Source organism: Megalops cyprinoides, chromosome 19 (genome assembly GCF_013368585.1).
Source record: "Megalops cyprinoides isolate fMegCyp1 chromosome 19, fMegCyp1.pri, whole genome shotgun sequence".
Classification (NCBI taxonomy): Eukaryota; Metazoa; Chordata; class Actinopteri; order Elopiformes; family Megalopidae; genus Megalops; species Megalops cyprinoides.
The window spans coordinates 15,305,844-15,325,189 of NC_050601.1; the positions used below are offsets into that span (position 1 = coordinate 15,305,844).

A 19,346-nucleotide genomic window follows, 5' to 3' on the forward strand; every position below is an offset into this window, starting at 1 on the left:
GTGGTAGCAGGTGTTAGGGGGTGGGGATTGCATGTGCATACATGCACGCATGCATGCATGTACGCTGGCACGCACACTGGGGGTTGGGGTCCGCTTGCTGTGCTCTACATCCATCCTCAATTAGACATTAGAGCTCAGACTACAGCTCAGAACCTTACTTGACCTGGTCATGGTTCAGGGCGCCATTGTCCCAAAAATGACCCATGTTGTATTCTGAGCTGGCATTCAAAGCAGAGTCTATGGACCCTTCCAGCCCTCCTTTTGAAATGATTCAGCTGCAAACAAGCCCACTCTACAAATGCCCCATATGAATGTCCTTAGGACAGCAGCTCCATAGCTTGCCCACTCTCCTGCTCCTGTAAATAAATAAACACCCCTTTGTGCCCTGCAAGAGACCACTCTTTTCCGTGTGGGAAGAAGAAAGCAAATCTGCAGCACATATGGGACAGGCCTGGGAGGATCGGACGGACAAAATGTTCAGCTCTATAAAAAGTGCAAAATGTGTCTTTGCTAATTACCCACACACAATAGGAAGCTAAGTAGGTTGCTTTGTTTTGCCTCTCAGACTGTACTATGTCAAGTGTGACACCATCCCGTTCTTTCACTCTAGCAGCAAGCTGTGGGCTAGATATCTAGAGCTGACACTCTGCTATTTGTGACCGCGTATCAAACGTTAACTGATAAGGCCGCAGAACCGTTACGGGCACCTGACACCAACAAGGACTGTGCCCCACTTTAGCCAAACAGTCAGTTAAAAGCGTTGACATAATACATTTGTTAGGTCAGAAGTGGAAACTTCCTCTGGGACTGTAATGAGAAGCCCTGTTTCTGTGGAGTATTTGACAGACTTTTTTTTAGACTCAGCTTACTGCCCAAAGGCAGTCAGTGACGACAGGAGGTGGAGCTCCGTACCTTGCTGGTCTCAAAGAGCAGGTCCCGGTCCTGGGCGCTGATCTTGAAGGTGTTGCTGTCGGACACACCGTAGGAGCAGATCTGGCCGTAGGGGAAGGACTCCAGAGCCTCTGCCTCACCCTGTTTATACAGCGACACCGCCTTGGCTGCCACTCCGAGCCATAGCTTCTGAGAGAAACTGCCGGTGGAGCTCTACAATAAAAGAGGCAGGACAACGTTAACTTCCTAACTGTGGATGCGGCTGATTCAGCCCACAGCTGGCGACTGACACTGGCTGCAGGGAGCACTCACGATGTAGAAGTCCACCTCGTACAGCGTGCAGCCGAACCCCGACCACTGCCTGAAGATGGCGAGGTAGGCGGCCATGCTGTCCTGCCGGCTGTAACCCACCAGGCCCTTCCAGCGCTCCACGATGGCGCCCATCACCGCCGCGCCCTCCTCCTTCAGCCGGCCGCGCAGCCGCTGGTCCCGCTCCACCTTCTGCTTGTGGGCGGCGGCCGCCGTGTGGCTCCACAGCGCCCCTGTCAGGAGGCTGCCAGGGAAGCGCTGCGGGCAGCCGGGAGGGGGCGGCGGCGGGGGGGCGGCGGGGACGGTGGCGGGGGGGGCCGGGGGCGCCTTGAGGGCGAGCAGGACCCGGGCCTCCACCACGTGGCCCGGGAAGAGCTCGTCCAGGGGCGGGCAGGGGGAGTGCGTGCTGAAGTCGCCATTCAGAGACTGCAGCCTCAGCGCGGCCAAGGCCTGCAGGTCCTCCTCTGAGGCCGGGAGTTGGCCCCGCACCATCATCTCGTGACACTGTGTGGGGGGGGCAGAAAGGAGAGCTCCGTCAGTTGCTGCGCTTCTACCCACACTCCCTATCCGTTTCACAAGATCACTTCTGTCCTGTTAGCTTTATTACCGGTCTCTGGAAGACTTGAGGAATGTACATGAGTCATTTGACTTACCGGAGCCATGAGATCACATGTTTCGCAACAATTAGTCAAACCTGCCGCTAAGGGGGGTGTTGGACGCTCCCTATCTGACCTCCCCGTCCCGTTTCCTTTCCCCGCTTTGCGGATTGCGTTACCTGCTCGAACAGGAAGAGGTACTCGATGCTGTCGGTGGAGATGCCATCCGCGTCCAGGAGGCAGTAGAGCTTGAAGCAGAGTCTCCACTGCGAGTCTGAGTCAGGCTCCTTGGCAGAGAGGCTGCGAGACAGAAGACATGTGTTGGGTGGGGAAGGCATTCGGGAAAAAGCCCCATTAGAGCTGACTTACAAGGCAGAGCTCAGACTGGCATCCCAGCCTCACCCTCGGCCCTTTGAAGTGGCACACCCTGCTCACCGGCCACTCCCACGCCGTGACACCACCGCTTTTCGGTGACAAACCCTGGGCTTTGTGCGCAGGGAGTCTGTCTGTTTACTTACCACTTGAGTTCGGAGTCCATCTGGCACACGCCTTGTTTAATAACACAGATACCTTTATTTGTACTCAATTTTTAATCTCGCCATGAATTCCGTGGAGTAATAATGAATGGTATCAGCTTCAACTTGATTGCTGAGTACCAGAGAATGAGGATATGTGTTCAATGAATATAAAAGCGGAAGACATCAAGGAAGACTTAAATTATTTGGTCAGGTATGTGCTCAGTGTATTAAAATGGTCAAGGCAAATTGTTTCATGAAAATACACAGCAACATGACTTTGATTGCTACTGTACAACAGTGGGACTGTGGAAAAGAAACCTGGAAAATCCAACCAACCAATGAAAAGTACCTTTTTCCTCCACCCGGGATTAGGCATTGTACTGCCATTCCACACCAACTGAACGCACACACGGCAGAGAGCGTAACCCCAGAGTAATGACCATCAGTGTCAGTCCATGAAGCCCTGAGCGATACGTACTTTTCAAACCTGGTGAGGACGTCTGCGACGATGGTGCCGCCCGCTATGGGCCGCTCCCGGTGCGCGCCCTGCTCAAACAGCGCAAAGGTGTTCCGGCTGCCCAGCAGGCCCAGCTGCTCCGACATCCTCTCCACAACCTGGCGGCAGAGAGACGGAAAAAAGAGAGAGGTTTAAAGAAGAAAGGGAAGAGAGAGGAGAGGGAAAGAAGAACGGGCAGGGTCATCCAATGGGCCACTGCGGCCACAGCATCCAATGAAAAAAGAAGACAGCTACAGCATCAGATCTAGCAAAACAACCCAAAAATACCAGCTGACGTGAGAGCGATGATGAAAATAACACTCCCAGACCGCAGCGCGCTGCTGTGTTATGGGAGTGAATGTGGAGAGCTGAGGCAGTGCTACTGATTAAACAGCACATGCGCTTCAAGCGCCACACCAGGCCCTAGCACACTGTACCCCCTGCTGTGCAGTGCCGGGAGTCCCGCCCGGGGGAGTGGGGGGGACAGAAAGTGTGTTCCCCACGGGGGCCTCACCTCGTCGGCGGTGGTGTGGGAGCTGATGGGCACCTGGCAGGAGCCCGGCCCGGGGTAGTGCACCGTACACAGCATCTCCCGCCGGCCCATCAGCACCTGGATCTCCTCCCAGGACGGCACGCACTCCCTGCGTCGCGTCTTGTCCAGTGCCTCGGAGATGAAGGCGGCGTAGCGGTCCATCTCCGTGTCCGGGTACTGGCTCTGAACCCTTAAGACAGTTGGGAAAGAGCAGAGAGGAGGTATGAAGCTAAGCGCGACACAGTCATTTTCATTACATTACATTACATTATACATAATTGGCATTTAGCAGACACTCTTATCCAGAGTGCCTTACATAGGTCACAGTTTCTTACGTTACCCATTTATACAGCTGGATATTTACTGAGGCAGTCGTGGGTATCTTGCCCAAGGGTACAACAGCAGTGTACCAGCAACCTTTCGGTTGACTGAAATTTATCAAAATGTTGGAGGGGCACCCAATGAACACAAAATATACTTTTAATGCTGCTGTAAAGATAATGAAAAAACTAGAAATCAGACAAATTACACATCCTGAAGAGGGAACATATTGTTTGTTTGAGGCAGCAATCTTAATTTTATTTAGGTTTTATCACACTTTAATACTCTCCAGGTCAGTGTAGTGTGGAGCAGCACGCTACATTGCCACTCTGGCTCTAAAGGACTATTAAAAGATTTTCCTTCCTTTATCCATAAAAGAGTTAACAGGAAAGGTTGATTGTGCTGGGGTGAACCGGATTGGTCCAGTGCTTCCTCGAGGTCATCGACTTCTTCAGTGAAGAGGAGGAAGTTCCACTCAGCGGGCTCGCATTGTTCAAGCGACACAACCGTGTAAAAGGCAATTCTCACCAAATTCCTGGCTGCCCAGCGCAAAACAGGAAGCGATTCAAACAGCCGTGTTGATTATTCTCAACACAAACGGAGAGAGCTGCTCTTGCAGTTGCACTTTCATGAAGGGGAAGTTTGGTTCAGCGACAAAATGATTAGGAATGTTCCACTGGAACCTGGCTGCGCTCTCTCTGCACCCCCCTCATCGTCTCCTGTGTACCTTTCTCGCTTCCACTACTCCGAAATGCTCGGCTGCTCGGTTCCAGCACAGCTGTGGAACTGGGCGAAACGGTCATCCAAGAGGCAGCGTTTTTTGATCCCATTGAATTACGCAACGTCTGGCTTCCTGGGAACCGAATCTTATTTTTTCCTTTCAGACTGCAGAAAGCAGTCCACATATTACTTATAACACACACAACGCACTTTTGATGTGGTCAGGCCCCCCCCTTGTTTTAAGACTGACCCTTTGAATCGCCATCTTGAACAATGTGACTTTCAACGAGTGGAACAAAGATGCGAACAGAAATAGCGGAGTACCTCACAAATAGCCAGAAGCGTTTCATTGGAGAGCCGTAGCTGTTTGCATCCTGACATGCACAAAGGCATGTCTACAAAATCAAAGAACCCATATTCATCAAAAAATATTTTTTGTTTATTACGAAATCTTACAGAAAACTCACAAGAGACCGACTGTGAGAATGTGAAATGGACAGATTTTTTTTTTTTGTTAAGACCACCAAAAAGGCCTTCTCTCTTTCCCTCCTCATATCATTGACATCACATTGCAACTGTAGCCACGGCCGCTCACCTGAATAACATAACATGGGCAAAAAGGCCATCTCTCTTTCCCTCCAAACTTCGTACCATTGACATCACATTGCAACTGCCGCAGTTGCACGTTATGCTGAATAACGTGACACGCGATTGGAGGAAGGCAGCAGCTGTGTTCCCAGCATGCACAGCGCAGGGCAGGGGGCGCGGGGGCGTCGGGAAGGCTCACCTCTTGAGGTGGAAGCGCAGGTAGCTGAGCACGGCGGGCCCCGGCAGGAAGGTGCAGCTCATGCAGGTGAGCAGCTGCCAGTAGCGGAGGTGAGCGGGCGTGTCCGGGGCGGGGCACCCGCTGCTCTGCTTCACCAGTTGGCAGTAGACCTCATCCCGCAGAGGGCTCAGGTCCAGGCACGTCTGCAGCACACCCTGGATCAGGGGCACGGGGTCCCGCGCTGCCTCCAGCTGCTGCAGCGAGTTGAACACCTTCACCGCCTCGTCCCGCACCGTGGTGTACCCCTTGCCGTTGTGGTCTGAAATGGGACAGAGGGGCCCGTGAGCCTCAGCGCTGCTCCGAAACTGAACTGCTGACAGTGGTTTCTGCTTGGGTTATTGGATCAAAAATGAGTGCTGATTACTATCGCATCACAGAATTCATGCCATGAGGGAGAACGCCCTTTTCAACTAGTAGTCATCTCAACCACAGTGAAGTGCCTGACCGTCATTTGTTTACATTTTCTTCAATTAGAATATGCTTCTGATCCAGAGTAAAATAAAAAGCCTCCTTAATATTTACATTATAAAAATACTAATATTTATATTAATGTCATCATTATTATTATTCTAATATGTGAACCTTACACAGTGTCAGTCAAAAGTTGGGACACACCAACTCATTGAAGGGTTTTTCTTCATTTTTACTCTTTTCCACATTTTAGAGTAACAGTATAGACATCAAGACAATGAAATAACACAATGCAATTGTGTTACTGTGTGAATTATGCAGTGATCAAAAAAAGTGTTAAACAAATCAAAACTTATACAGTATTTTTGATTTTTCAAAGTAGCCAAAAAATATTTTTAAAATTATTTTTTTGGAAAAGAAGTTCATACATAGGCATCAACTTCACTATTCATATTTGTCTGGGAAACAAATTTCAAGCATTTAAGCATAAGTCTTTAGATCAAAAAGTCTTTGAATTGCATGTTTCCAATTATCTTAATCATGCATGTCCAAACTTTTGACATGTGGTCCATGTTATGCAGTGAACTCAGACGTTGCAGAAATACTAGCTACAGTGGCATAAGAACAGCCTTGCTTCCTTGGCTAGCTGCAGTTTGTACTTGAAGCCTCTACTTACGGGTGTGCTCCAGACTGCCGTAAGGGAATGGCAGCAGAGGAGCATAGAGGGGGCTCTGGGTGTACTTCAGGATGGGATTGTGCTCGTAGATATGTTCCACAACTTCTGGGTTGGACTTGTTCTCCTGCACAGAAAGAGCATCAGAGAGGACAGGAAAACAGAGTCAGAGGAAACGATCGTGTCCCTCAAACAGGTCATTTTTTTTAAACTGGTATGTTTTGTTACTATGGGTAGGAAAAGAAACTTTACGTAACTGATTTTACAGCCTTAATTCTACATCAGTGAAGACTGCAGGGCTTTTTCTAAACCACGCAGCGGGCACGGTGCCCCTCTATTTTCCCTGAGCGCCCCCCTGCCAAATTTCCGACATTCTGCAGAGTTTTGGCCGCCATATTTTTGCCAATCGGTGGCATGCCCTCTCATTTTAAACAACCCAGTTCTTTAAAAAAGAAATACTGCATTCATGGCTTATTTTTCTGAAATCGACCATCAAATGCAAACAGCATTGCATTTCAAAAAGCAACAGCTATCCGTGATTAACAAGCAGTATTTACGAGAAGTCCTTGTTTACAGCCACACACAAGGCATCTGTCTGGTCTCCACTAAATTTCTCATTTTCTTCCTCAGGGAGGACTGCAGCCATCAGCAAAATTTACTCAATCACCCTTTGATGATTGGCTGAATCATCTGCTCTTCTCTGCAATACCATTCCCATCTGTCCTATGCGTAAGTGCATACAAACATATAATATATAATGTACATGGAGACATGCACACTTGGGCACTGCAAATTTGTAAGCCTTGTGTTAATTAAATAAAATGTCTAACAACGTTAGCCAAGAATTTTGGTGAATTAAGAGACTTCATAAAGCTCCGGAGGTAAACAAGGAATAAGCACGAAGGAGAGGCACATCTGCAAGGGTTCGACAAAGCCAACATACTGGAGATGATGAGCTGGCAGGCTGAAGGCTCTGGCCAGCTCTCCCATATGAGGTGGAGTGAACAGGGGACTGAGGGCGGGAATCAACTGAGTGCAGACTCTAGTGGTACAACTTAGAGCACTCTGATCCATTACAAATGTGCATACTTTGAGCCCATTCACAGTGGATTGTGCATGCTTTGGTGTCAACCTGTACGTATTTGACCATATACACCCACAAACACACATATTTGAACAAACTGTTTGACAGACAATCCTTTTTCAATCAATTGTACTATACTACACTATTACACTACTTTTTTCCCTAATGACAATATGACCAACTATTGTGGCAAAAGAGCTCATCTACAAGAGGTGAGAATACATCTTTTAACCTGGGAAAAAAGGACAAGTTCGTGCTTGTTCTGTGTGCTTGTATAGATCCTTGACACAGCAATTTACTTTACCCGATACGAATTGCATTGATGCTTCGACTGCCTTGATGGTAGCACAAAACATAAGATGGGAGCTTGTATAAGGGGATGTCTCCTGTAGGCAGGCTGTGGTCCCCATGCCACGGGGGCACCATTGAGCCCAAAAGACATCATCAGGCCCATCATCAGCCCCCCCCCCCCAGTGCAGACGCCCTGTGGGCCTTGAGATTAGGACCTCACAGCCAAGTCCAGGAGTGCTTATCACCCTCGGCGCAGGGTCCCGGTCACAAGTGACGCAACACAAGGCATTTGCCTCGGTGATACCACACCATCTGCTCAATGAGATTCCCGCATTGCATTCTGCTAGCAACACAACATCTAAAAATACCGGTCACCCAGCCAAAATACCTACACCAGCCGGTTGACGCTCTACGTGTGGGGAAGGCTTGCATATACACAGTTATTTTAAATACCCTTCGCAGCACGGACAAATGATACACGCAGTTAAAAGTAGTGAAACGCACTGCCATTTCTGTGTCAAACCTATCTGACCTGTCTCCACTGGTGAAGCTGTTTTCTCCCCCTCTTTTGCAAAGAATGAGGTCACGCTTTCGAAATAGAAAGGCTGTGGGGACGCTGTTGAGATGTATCCTTAAGTAGTTCTAAAACGAGGCGTGTTATTGTGGCGCGCGCTGTACTCGCGCGCTGGGGCAGAGTGAGCACAGTGCAGCGTGAGTGCTCACACCGCGGGTCTGCGAAGGGGCTCCAGTTTGAACCCGCTGGGTTACTTTCCGTTCGCTCTTTTTCGCAGTTCTGTGGAAGAACACGAGGCAATTCCCTGGAAACGGAGCCCGGCGGCGAGAACCTTGGACTGGAAACGGGACACAGAGTGCCTGTGCCGTTGCCATAGCTACAGGGGGTGAATTCTAGGTACAAGCGCCATCTGGCCCTTTAGCGCTGTCTGACGGGTTCAGCGGTCCTCTTTTTTTTAAAACGAGCGCCGTGGTCTGCGGCTGAGCGGGGGTGCACGCGTGCCGGCTCACCTCGATGTCCCGCATGAGCAGCTGGGTGGGCGTCTCCACCGGGGCCTTGCTGTCGATGACCTTCTGGATGGTGCAGGCCCAGTGCACGGCCTCGTTGAAGTGTTTGGTGTACAGCCGGTAGCAGTGCTTGCGTCCGTACACCACGATGCTCCAGTAACCTGAGATGACAACACAGAGAAACGAGATGAGCCAGAAGGCCACTTTTCTGATAAAGAGACATCCGTGGCAGGTGAAGGCCAGGAACCTTCTGGTGTCTCTGATGCAGCAACTTATTTGAGGACAATAAGTGATTATTGAATATAGAGCTCATTTATAGAGCTTAATCAGATACCAACGCGTACGAATGGTCAAAAAGGTAAAGTGCATCTGAGCAGCTGACAGGGTGACAAGATCTGACTCGGGGTGGAGAAGGAAACTCAATGCAGAAAGGTTCCGCTCTGGACCAAGGAATTCTCTTAATGACTGCTGCCACCTTACTTCCCCTCTTGGTGAACTGTAGGTTAATGGGTCATGTAAAGCGAGGAAGCTGTTTCAAAGCAAACAAAAGCTGCAAACCAAAGCTGCAAAAAAGCAAACTTGTGAGGGAGCCCTCTTGGATCCCACACGTATAACCTATTTAGAGGCTCGCCACTGTAAAAGTCTCAGCCTTGTCTCATTAACTGTGAACCTGTAAATAGACTTTGTGGGCTGTGTGGTTGCTTCCTCGTGATCTCCAGTTATGCGATATTTAAGTGGCTGACTTGTTTGTACAGTCGTTTCAGTGGAGGGCAATTACACAGAGCGAAAGTAGAACATGATTTATCGGAAGGGAGTGGCATTACATATAATCAGCTGTAAGTTTGTTTCTGCTTATTAACAATGGGTACAGGTCAGTGTTCACCCTAAACTGGGATATCATTGTTTACTTCCTTTTCATCTCCTTCCTGTTCTTATTTCTTTATGAACAAGGAAATACTTCAAATTCCTCCATAGTAAAGTCCCATGTGGCGGAAGACCATATGAACTACTTCAGGCGAATACACGCAAATACATTCTGTTCCAGGTGGTTGGCTGGAAGTTATCTGTGAACAACCAGACACACAAGCCTCCGGTTGGATTATTCTCTTCGCAAATAACAGAACAATACCCTCTGACCTTTCTATTTCTGCAATTTCATCAAGTGGAATCATTTTGGCAGCACGCACATCCTTTGCAGCACGTGCCTACAACCAGACCCAGTGCTTGGATACCCCAGCCTGAAACAGACGCCTGTCTATGTTTGACTGCCTTCACCCGCTGCAGGGATAGTGTGGCCAGCGGGGGCCTCCCACCTGTCTCCTTGTAGGTCTGCTTGTCGGGCCAGATGACGGAGCAGAGACCGGTGAGGACCAGGGTGCCGAGCCGCCGGGCGCCCTTCTCCTGGCTGCTGTAGTAGTCCAGCGAGTCCTGGGTCAGGATGAACCAGTACCTCCTCTGTCTGATCCAGCCCCCGTGAACGTTCTGGTACAGCCAACCTGTCGGCACAAAATTGCACATCTCCTAGACTCTGTCCTGGGGGAATACACTTTCATTCTTCTTTCAAGCCGGAAAAACATCCCCTCTCAGCAACAGCAGACCAACTAAACTGGCCACTCTGGAGGCCTGATAAAGAGTTGGTAGTATTCCAAACTGTATTTCCAAGGGGCTTCCCTTTTACAGCAACCTTATTGATAGGACCTGTTCATTAAATTTAAAAAAATGATGGGTATAAATTAAGCAATCAGAAAAGCAGTGTCAAGCACAAGGCCATAGATGGTCACATGCACTGCAGTATGTTAAAAACTGAGAGCAACTCACACGGATTCATCACGTCTGACCCATGTTAAACCACAGACGCATGGAGCAAAAAAAAATCCCTGGTCTGCACTGAATTGAGATGTCTTCATGCAGGTGTGAAAGCAGTAGCCCTCGGCTCCAGGTGTGAGCATGGCACTAATGTGATGAGGTGCCAGGCCCCCTCCAGCGATCTGCTGGAGGCAACAGATCTGGCTTTGTGCAGTGAAAGCCAAGATAGATGTTGTGAAAACATTTTAATATTATTATTATCTCATTTTATATAAACACATGCCAGCTAATGTTACCTGGTAATACTGTTTGTGTACATTTAAGAATCTTTTCACATGTGCTCATTAACACTGAAGTAGTGTAAAAATGAACAAATAATGAATGTTTTTTCTGTGACACTAATTTTCCATGTGCAATACTGCACTTGATTTGTATGTTTTATGTTAGCTATCTTGCTGTTCCCTTCCCCTCATAGAAAATAAAATCAAGATGACCAACATAAAACTAGGTAAATGTAAACTAGATACCTATATCAGTGTTCAAAGAATGTAGAGTTTTTTCCCCAGTTGCGACATGATCTTGTTGTCTCTCCCCTGTTGAACCCGAATGATTGATTTGGATCAAGACAAGCTAAGTAATCAGGTGGCAGTGTTCAACAATTGCTAACTGGTTTGCACCCAGATCAGCAGACCGGACTGTGGTTTTGGTCATCAGTTTGGCCATCAACAAGCTACTCTTCTGTTCTCCAATCGTTGCTCAGTAAAACAAACCTTGACGCATTCCCAAACATGAAGTCTCCATGTCAGAGCTGTTCCTGATAAGTATGTAATCTCACAAACATCTGAACTATTTAGTGTCCCTACACTGAACATGCTGTTTTTACTTCAAGGGAGAGCAGGTGGGGTCCAAACAACAGCAAGGGTTAAAGTTGACTGGGAATTCTCTGGACATCTAGACCAAAGCTGGGCTGCATCTATTCACCAAAGATTAGTTTGTAGGAGTAATGTAATGCACCTTTGCCTTCTTAGAACTGCCTGACACTGCTTTACTTTTAATTCTAGCAAGGTATTAATCAAAGACCCACAGACCCAGCCTGAAATCCTTTGTGCCATTCTATTCTGGTAGGGACACAGTGCAATGCTGATATCACACTTATAAATCAATGGCTGTAGGTGAATCAAATTTGGAAGACCTAACATGCATCGCAGGAAAATCCTCTTGTGAAATTCCATCTGTGTGAGGATGCTTTTCAGTTCATCGTCTCTCACTGTAACTCCCTCACTGACAGCACTCCTGCTCAGTACAGTGGAAATTTTGCCTGCTTAAGCCAAGCAAGCATAAACACAACCTATTAATTGACTACTGTCCACTGTCAGACGCGAATGGGAACGTGAAAATATACATACATTGTGTTGAGGTTCCTCTTTCAACCCTGCGGCGTTATTTCAGAAGGGGCCCGTGTAATCTCGCTGACAGCCTTGAAAGCACTAAATCGCCCATATTTAGTCCCCGCAGACGACAGCTGCAGGAAAACATTCAAAGCTACTTAACGCAGCATTGAAATGGATGGAAAAAGTCTGGTGGTTATAACAAATTTAGCGTGAGGTATCACGTACGGCAATAGAAGTGGCTACATTGCAGGAGCTGGACCGGAGCCAAACGAAAAGACGGGTGCCCTTATATTTAACATAGCATGAGGGCCTTCGGTGTTGCAATGTCAAATACCTTTGAGTACTGAATATATTTTCAGTTATTTGGGATGCTTCGGAAATTTCCCCTTCAGTTCTAATAGCTGTGGGTGTGCAGATAGTGCCCTCGCCGGTCCCTTTAAGAAGACCCCATGGGGTGCGCCCTCAGAACTGTGAGGAACATGGCAGCTTCCACAGTAGCGGGATATCATGCTCGGAATCGGGGGCTAAAAAAAGGCAGACAGTGCTGTGCAGGGGGCGGGGGGGGGGGGGGGGGGGGGGGGGTTGTCTGTCGTCTCCGGCAGGCTCCCCTCTCTGCACGCATAGCAGCCCGCTGTCATTGCAACCCGCTGTGCCCAGTTCCCGCACAACGGCTCGCCCAGAAACTGCCTCCACCCTAACACTACGCACACTTTTCCAACAGGCTGCTTCCATTGTACTGTCCTGCCGTACATGTTCTCTTCTGTTCAAGATTCTGATGCTGTATGGTATTGAAAAAACGAAAGACAAGGGAGACGGGTGTGTTGGGGGTGTACTGACCAAACTACCTGCAGCTCTTCCTCCCCTGAATGCAAGAGAGGACAAATGAATGATAGTGTTTCTCATGTGACAGTGAAAAAGGCAGAAGAGATGAAATACTGACTTGAACTGTAGTTTTGAACCTGAATTTATAAGATCTAGCTGCATTGGCACAACTGGATTTTGAAGTATAAAGATAAATGATAAAACAGATCTGCAACCGCATTCAAGACCCACCTCTAGTAGTAAGTATGGGACACATTCATGGCGTGCATGCGAGACGCTTGGAATACCGTGAAGGAAAATGGAGGTATGGAGGTGGTATGAGGTCACATCCTCACAGGCCCTTTGGGTCAAAGGTTAGATTAGGGCTTGCCTGCAGGCTGGAATCAAGCATACAGCCAGTTTGCAAAACTCCCTCCTTATTTATAGAAGGTTGCCAGGCACTTTCACGCGTCACTGCTGTGCTTCCAGGACCCAGGTCTGTCATGGTGATTGTGCAAGCTCAATTCAATGAAATCCCCATCATTCAGAGTACAGACTCCCTCCCATTTCAAATCTCCTAGCCAACATGGGATATTTTCATCATTGCCTGTCATTCTGATGCTGATGAATAACCCAATGCAAATCCAACATCTACAGAGTTGCGCTACAAATCTTCCATTTCTTGCCATTTTTCAAGGTAGTCTACTGCCGACTCCTGCTGATCAGAGGTCACAACTTTTCATGAGTGCCTATACTGGGATGAGGTGTATATGTAAGAAAGATATGGCAGTACACACTATAAATTTTAAGGTAAATACATTTCTGAATTGAGATGTTGCAGCTCGCAGAAGTGTAAAGCAGCCAAAGGCCACCCCCCCCCCCCCCCCCATGTCCCAAATAAGTGGTGGCGGTGCCCATTGCCTTTGGCTGACAGAGAGGGATGCCTCTCCCTGCAGCTGGCAATGACAAGGTACACCAGCATTGTGACACTCCATCTGCAGAACGCGATGTGCGTGATAGACACGTCAAATGCACATGGTGGCCTGATTTTCAATGGAAATGCACTCAGTGACCCAGCTATCACGCCACCTTTTCTTTTTTCAGTAAAGAACACAAAAGATCATCCGTCTTTCTTGTAAGACATCTCGACATTGAATGATATCCATATACAGGTGATGCTTGTTTTTACAATTCTGAAACTCTGTCTAAAACCGGATGGATTATTCTACTTTTAAGAAGATTTTCCAATTTTCAAACAGGTACATGTTCATGAACACATAAGAAAAAGAAAAGAAAGTTACATAAATCTGGGATTAACTGATTAATGCTATACAAATATACAGTATGTACATCAAAATATACTTAGATACAAAGCACAGTATAAACATTCAGTTTTGAGATATACAAAGTGTGATGGGACATAAAGAACAGCAAGATGCAAATCAAGGTCTTTGGACAGGCATAAGCCACAAGGCAAGCGAGACAGCTCACACTCAAAGGATTAAATAAATGAATCTCCTCCAGCTCCCCCTCATGGGTTCATTTAATGAAAACAACTGAGAATAAACTAAAACAAGAGAGTCAGCACATGAAAAGACCCATGATGGAAAAAGGCTTTACTTCACTTCACTGCTTTCAGCTGGTCTTCTTTTTGCCCTCATTCTCACTGCCCAGCCTTTCTCACATTGTAAACCAGGATTTTGTGTTATAAAACAATCAAAGGATCATGGATTTTCCTGAATCAGGTCATCATGAAAAAGGACCTACTAGTATACCCAAACGAACGTACGCATGCATAACATACATGCATACATACGCAAACAGTGAACAGTACTATTTATGAATTACTGAACTAAGCACATGTATTTGCAAATACTCAACAAGTTGCCCTAGGTACTACTCAAATACACTCACATTAGTATTTGAAATACAACATACAAAAGTGGTGTGAAAAGTTCCTTTAAAATGAAGAAGTAGCGTTAAAGACAGTTTTTAAGCAACTTTCAGCGATGAATAAACTGTTATTTTAACATGATGAATGCAGGGCTCCCCTCTCCCATACGCACGGCACGGCACTGGTGATTTGTGTGTGCAGAGGTGGTTACGGTCACTGGTGGCAGCTGCTATTTTGAGGGCCTTTAACTGTGTCAGAGAGACAGAGAGCGCAGCTGCCTGCAGTGAGGGCCTGCAGAGCCCCTCTGCCCCACCACCTGGATCTCATCTCACCACCAGCTAATGTCTCCCCGGGGAGCGCTGGGCCTGCCGTTAATATGTCTCAGTTGTGACCCTTCACCTCAACAGCCCCCCCCCCCCACCCCCACAACGACCAGGGTTCACCAAAATCAAGGGCTATAAAAGGCATTTCTTTCTGTTTTTGGAAGTGAAGTGGAATGGAATGCAAAAGGGTTTCAACTAACTTTTCCATGATCCGTGATTATTTTGTTCCGAGCTAATTCTATGTTGCAGGGGGAGACAGGTACGTCAAACGAGCCCAATTGCTCTATTTCCCCAGTACAAGGCAGAAGAATTCACCAGCCAGGAAAAACAAACATGAGAGGATTATCACGATATTAAGGAGGTGTAAAATGATCTCCTTTTAACAGGGGAGTAGTAATATGTGACAGCGTGTCTGAAATACGGAGACAAAAAGAGGAAATGGGTCATGCTGCAGCCAGGCATTGTAGGACAGACAAAGGCTCAGGGATGGGTCCTGCAGGTCTGATTGGGGGAACACTGATTCTCATGCATTTCACATCTGCTTTGAAATGAGATGCTGTAATGAAGTGAAGGTTTAGGTTATTGGAGCATGAACTTGCTCATTTACTCCATAATCCAAACCAAAAGATTTCAAAAAAAACATATCGGTGTCCATTTTGCTATTAACATACTGTCTTTTGTTGGGAAGTGGAACAGATCTTAGCAATTTTACTAGTGGGAGTTGAAAGCAGCAAGTCCTTAAAGCTCTTTTTAAAAAGCATTGGGTGTGACAGGGTGATTTCTATCAGCCGGGAAACAGGTCCAAGCCAATGGTGATCCATTCAGGGTCTTTAAAGTTGCAGGTGAAATGGTGAACGATTTATGTAAAGAGCCACCATCGCCATCCGTCGTCAGAACCCGCGATTAATATTTGACATTTAAAAGGATTATACTTAGCCTCCCATGTAGCACGGCCAATGGAGTCATTATGTTAAAGTATCTCTCACAGACTGTTTAGATAGTGTTTCCTTTTGCTTCCCATAACAAGAGTCAGACAGATTCTCTCGGTGTAGTCTTACCACCCCAGGCAGCGTTTGCACAAAGCGGAGGGGACGCTGGCACCCGCCGACGGAGGAAGTCCCTCCAGCGCAGATGCCAGCAGGGACATCCATAATTGACGCGCCTTGAAAGAGTATCAATCTTGCACATGACAAGAAAAAATAACAAGGTTTTGAATTCCACAGGCCTGGCATCGGAGGACACCCGAGTAAACACGAAAGGGTGCCGAGAAGTCTGGCCTCTAAACTGGTCACCCAGAGGCCGGGGGAGGCGTCTAGACCTGGTTTGAGATGGAACGTGTCACTCTTAGCCCCCATTAGGAGAGCACTGGCTGGTGGGTGCCAGTTTAAGGCTGGGAGGAGGGTGTCGTATTTAGCATTGGTGCGGCGGCCGCCAACCGGACATGACCCATTCGAGGGAGACAGTCTATTGCAGCTATTTAGTGGGAAGGAATCACTGAGCGCACAATTATAGCAAATGAGATCACGCTCGTTCATGAATTGATGCATTCAACGGTACGAGAATAAGGTGTGATTATCTCATACCTCTTTTTGGGCTCCACTGCAAAAAACATGCATGAAGTGTTGGTGTAAGTACTGGACAACAGACTTAAGGTGCAGTTAGGTCTCATTTAAGAGCAGAGCATTCCATTTTCTTTTTTTTCCACAGCATAATTCTCATTTACTTTTTTTTTTAACCACTCATATAATGTCATTACAACATATTAAACTAAGATAACAAAATAATTGTGTTAGAACCCCACCACAACAACTCACTTTCTTTTTTGCATGCAAACTTAGAGAAGTACGGTAACCTTCTGCTTGTTGCTTACACTTAACCTCTCCTTGGCCAATTCTGCACACATTTTTGAGCGGCAGTGAGGCTACCTCTCCTTAATACCTAGCTACTTCTCACCATGGTCATCTGTTAAGAAAACTCAACTCTATGTGTGTTTGCAATCTTTGAAGCGTCATGGTAACGGTATCCATGCTCACTGAGAGAACATGGGCTTACAAGCAGGACCCTCTACACAGACTGAATGAGCAAGAGTAAATTTCGTTAACCTGCATAGTCCAGGTAAGTATCAAATATGAACACTCCTTACTTAGTTTAATGCTTAAAATAACTGACCAGGGCTTCCTATTTATAGTGTATTACAGCAGTTGCTTAATGCATTGGTCCAGGTGTATTAAAAGACACAGCCATGCAAACTATCCCAGCTTAAAATGCCTGTCTGCTCTATGAAACACCAAATTCTACTGTATTAGAAAACAGAAACTGCTTCTGAAGGTCAATTACACAACTTCATCACAATCACAGAAAAGTGTGAGTACTAATCTTCATTAAATCAGAGGACCAAACTCAGCCATTGTGAATGTATACAGTCAATTTATTGCTGGGGCCAGAATTTACCAAATGTAACCATGTATGTATGAGAACGAACATGGGAAATACCCACATCAAGGATGAATTATTGACTCAAAGAATTCATTTTTACTACATTCATACTACGTGGTTTATTATTCAAGTAACAAATAGGTAACACCTGCTTAGATGCGTTGTTTCAAGTTAAAGGTCAGACCACTTTGCAGGTAGACTGACCCGCAGTCACTGAATTCCACGCAAAGTTCCATTAGGACATTAAACCCCTCCTCACAGTGCAACGGAGCAGAACAGGCGTACCTTTGACCACCAGCTCCGGGTCCTCCTCCAGGCCCATCTTGCCCTTCTCGGTGATCAGGCTCCTCATCTCCTCCGGCACCTCTGACAGGCTGTGTGTGTGGAGGGGAGAGACACACGGGTTAATTCCCCCACAGAAACTTGCTCTCTGCGCCTTCGCTCCGAGAGACCGGCTGCCTGTCTGCACGGTGCAACAGTCTGGCTCCACTTTATCTGCTCGGCTGCCAACTCCCGGGACCGAAAATAAACCTGAAATGGATACGGTGACTGACTCCCAGCCAATGAACACGTCAAAAAAAAAAAATACAGGGCTTTTCTCTCCCGCAGCGACATGGGGGGAAAAAATAATACGCTTGATGTTCAGGTAGAAACACCAGCTCAACAATATAAATGCAAGCTTTCACTTTTATTGACTGCTTTGGGAACTGTTTTCCTTATTAACTGTTATCAGGAGTCTTTAAAGGAGTGTCACATCATGTAACAGTTTGAAATGCTTTTGAAGAGCAGAATTTTATTATTGTGTTATTACAAGATAAACTGAGAATGGACAGCGTGACTGACAGGAGCGAGCAGAGACCCAAGGTGCAGAGAGTGACGAGCTGACTGCAGACACAACAGTTTCAGAATCCAAGACCAAACAAGGGTCACTTTGTGGCCTGTGGGGGAATTCTGTCAAATCCCCACAGCAGCAACAATGGGAGGCTTGTGGCTCTTCACAAACAATAAATCAGTAAAAACAACAAAGGACTCCCAGCGGTGACCCAACACAGCGAGTCATTCTTATGGGGGGACTTTGGAGGCGGTTGGTTTTAGCGGTCATTTGAGACTACTGAGGCATTTATCTCCACCAAGCTCCATTTATATCCCATAAACTCGTTTATGGGTTTTTTCCATTCATTTATATTATAATTCCTTGTTTATTCTAAGAGATTATTTGCTCATCAAAACGGGGGTGTGTGACGTGAATGCATTTACTTCCTTCCACTGAGAAGACTGCAGGAAATGAGTGCAGCTTTCTGCTTTCTCATGTCTCATAAACATGCCATATACTACAGTTGTCTTTGCTCTGATTTATGTATTGATCTGTGGTACTGGTTTGTCTGCCGCTCTTCCACATTTATGGCTGGTCCAGATTTTGCTCTTCTTTGCAGCTCTGCAGCTCTGTCCTGTCAGCACAGATCTCTGGCTGTGTCCAATGCAGTGCTGCATGTACATTTTGATCTTTGTAATCTCAGAAAGCAGGTAGGCAGGAGTTTTGGCTCCTTTTGGGTTGTTCACACCGTCAATCAGTGCTAAGGGAAAGTGAGACAGGAGAGTTTGTAATACCAGAGGCACAGGCACTGTGTGTGTGTGTGTGTGTGTGTGTGTGTGTGTGTGTGTGTGTGTGTGTGTGTGTAATTGAGCAGCAGCGGCAGAGGTCTGTGGATTTGCGCCAGTCTCTAATTAAGGTGGCAGCTCAGACAGACAGGGACTGGGGTTTAGAGACGTCATGACAGGGAAACACTAAACCAGACCGGCCCTAACGGCACTGTGGAGAGCGCGACCCCGGGCGATGAGGAGCCTTGCGTCTGACACGGCAAAGAGTCCGAGACATCGCCTGCCCGCACCACATAACACAGCACCGCCAGTCACTGTGCTGAGGGCACACTCAGCACCCTCTGCTGCTGACACCCTACACACATGTGCACAAAAACACACACACACACACACACACACACACACACA

At 47.1% G+C, this 19,346-nt stretch overlaps 1 protein-coding gene across 1 annotated transcript in view; it reads right to left on the bottom strand.

Moving 5' to 3' along the window:
* The window catches only part of LOC118794634 (pleckstrin homology domain-containing family H member 3-like), a 34,470-nt gene that overhangs the window by 1,055 nt on the left and 14,069 nt on the right, over positions 1-19,346 (bottom strand). The window contains exons 3-12 of the mRNA XM_036552887.1: positions 17,625-17,713; positions 10,002-10,184; positions 8,692-8,849; positions 6,297-6,420; positions 5,171-5,468; positions 3,325-3,532; positions 2,793-2,929; positions 1,976-2,096; positions 1,204-1,704; positions 913-1,104 (exon numbers count right to left, since the gene is read on the bottom strand). Coding sequence (XP_036408780.1) covers positions 913-1,104; positions 1,204-1,704; positions 1,976-2,096; positions 2,793-2,929; positions 3,325-3,532; positions 5,171-5,468; positions 6,297-6,420; positions 8,692-8,849; positions 10,002-10,184; positions 17,625-17,713 — 2,011 coding nt within the window. The remainder of the gene's footprint in view (positions 1-912; positions 1,105-1,203; positions 1,705-1,975; positions 2,097-2,792; positions 2,930-3,324; positions 3,533-5,170; positions 5,469-6,296; positions 6,421-8,691; positions 8,850-10,001; positions 10,185-17,624; positions 17,714-19,346) is intronic.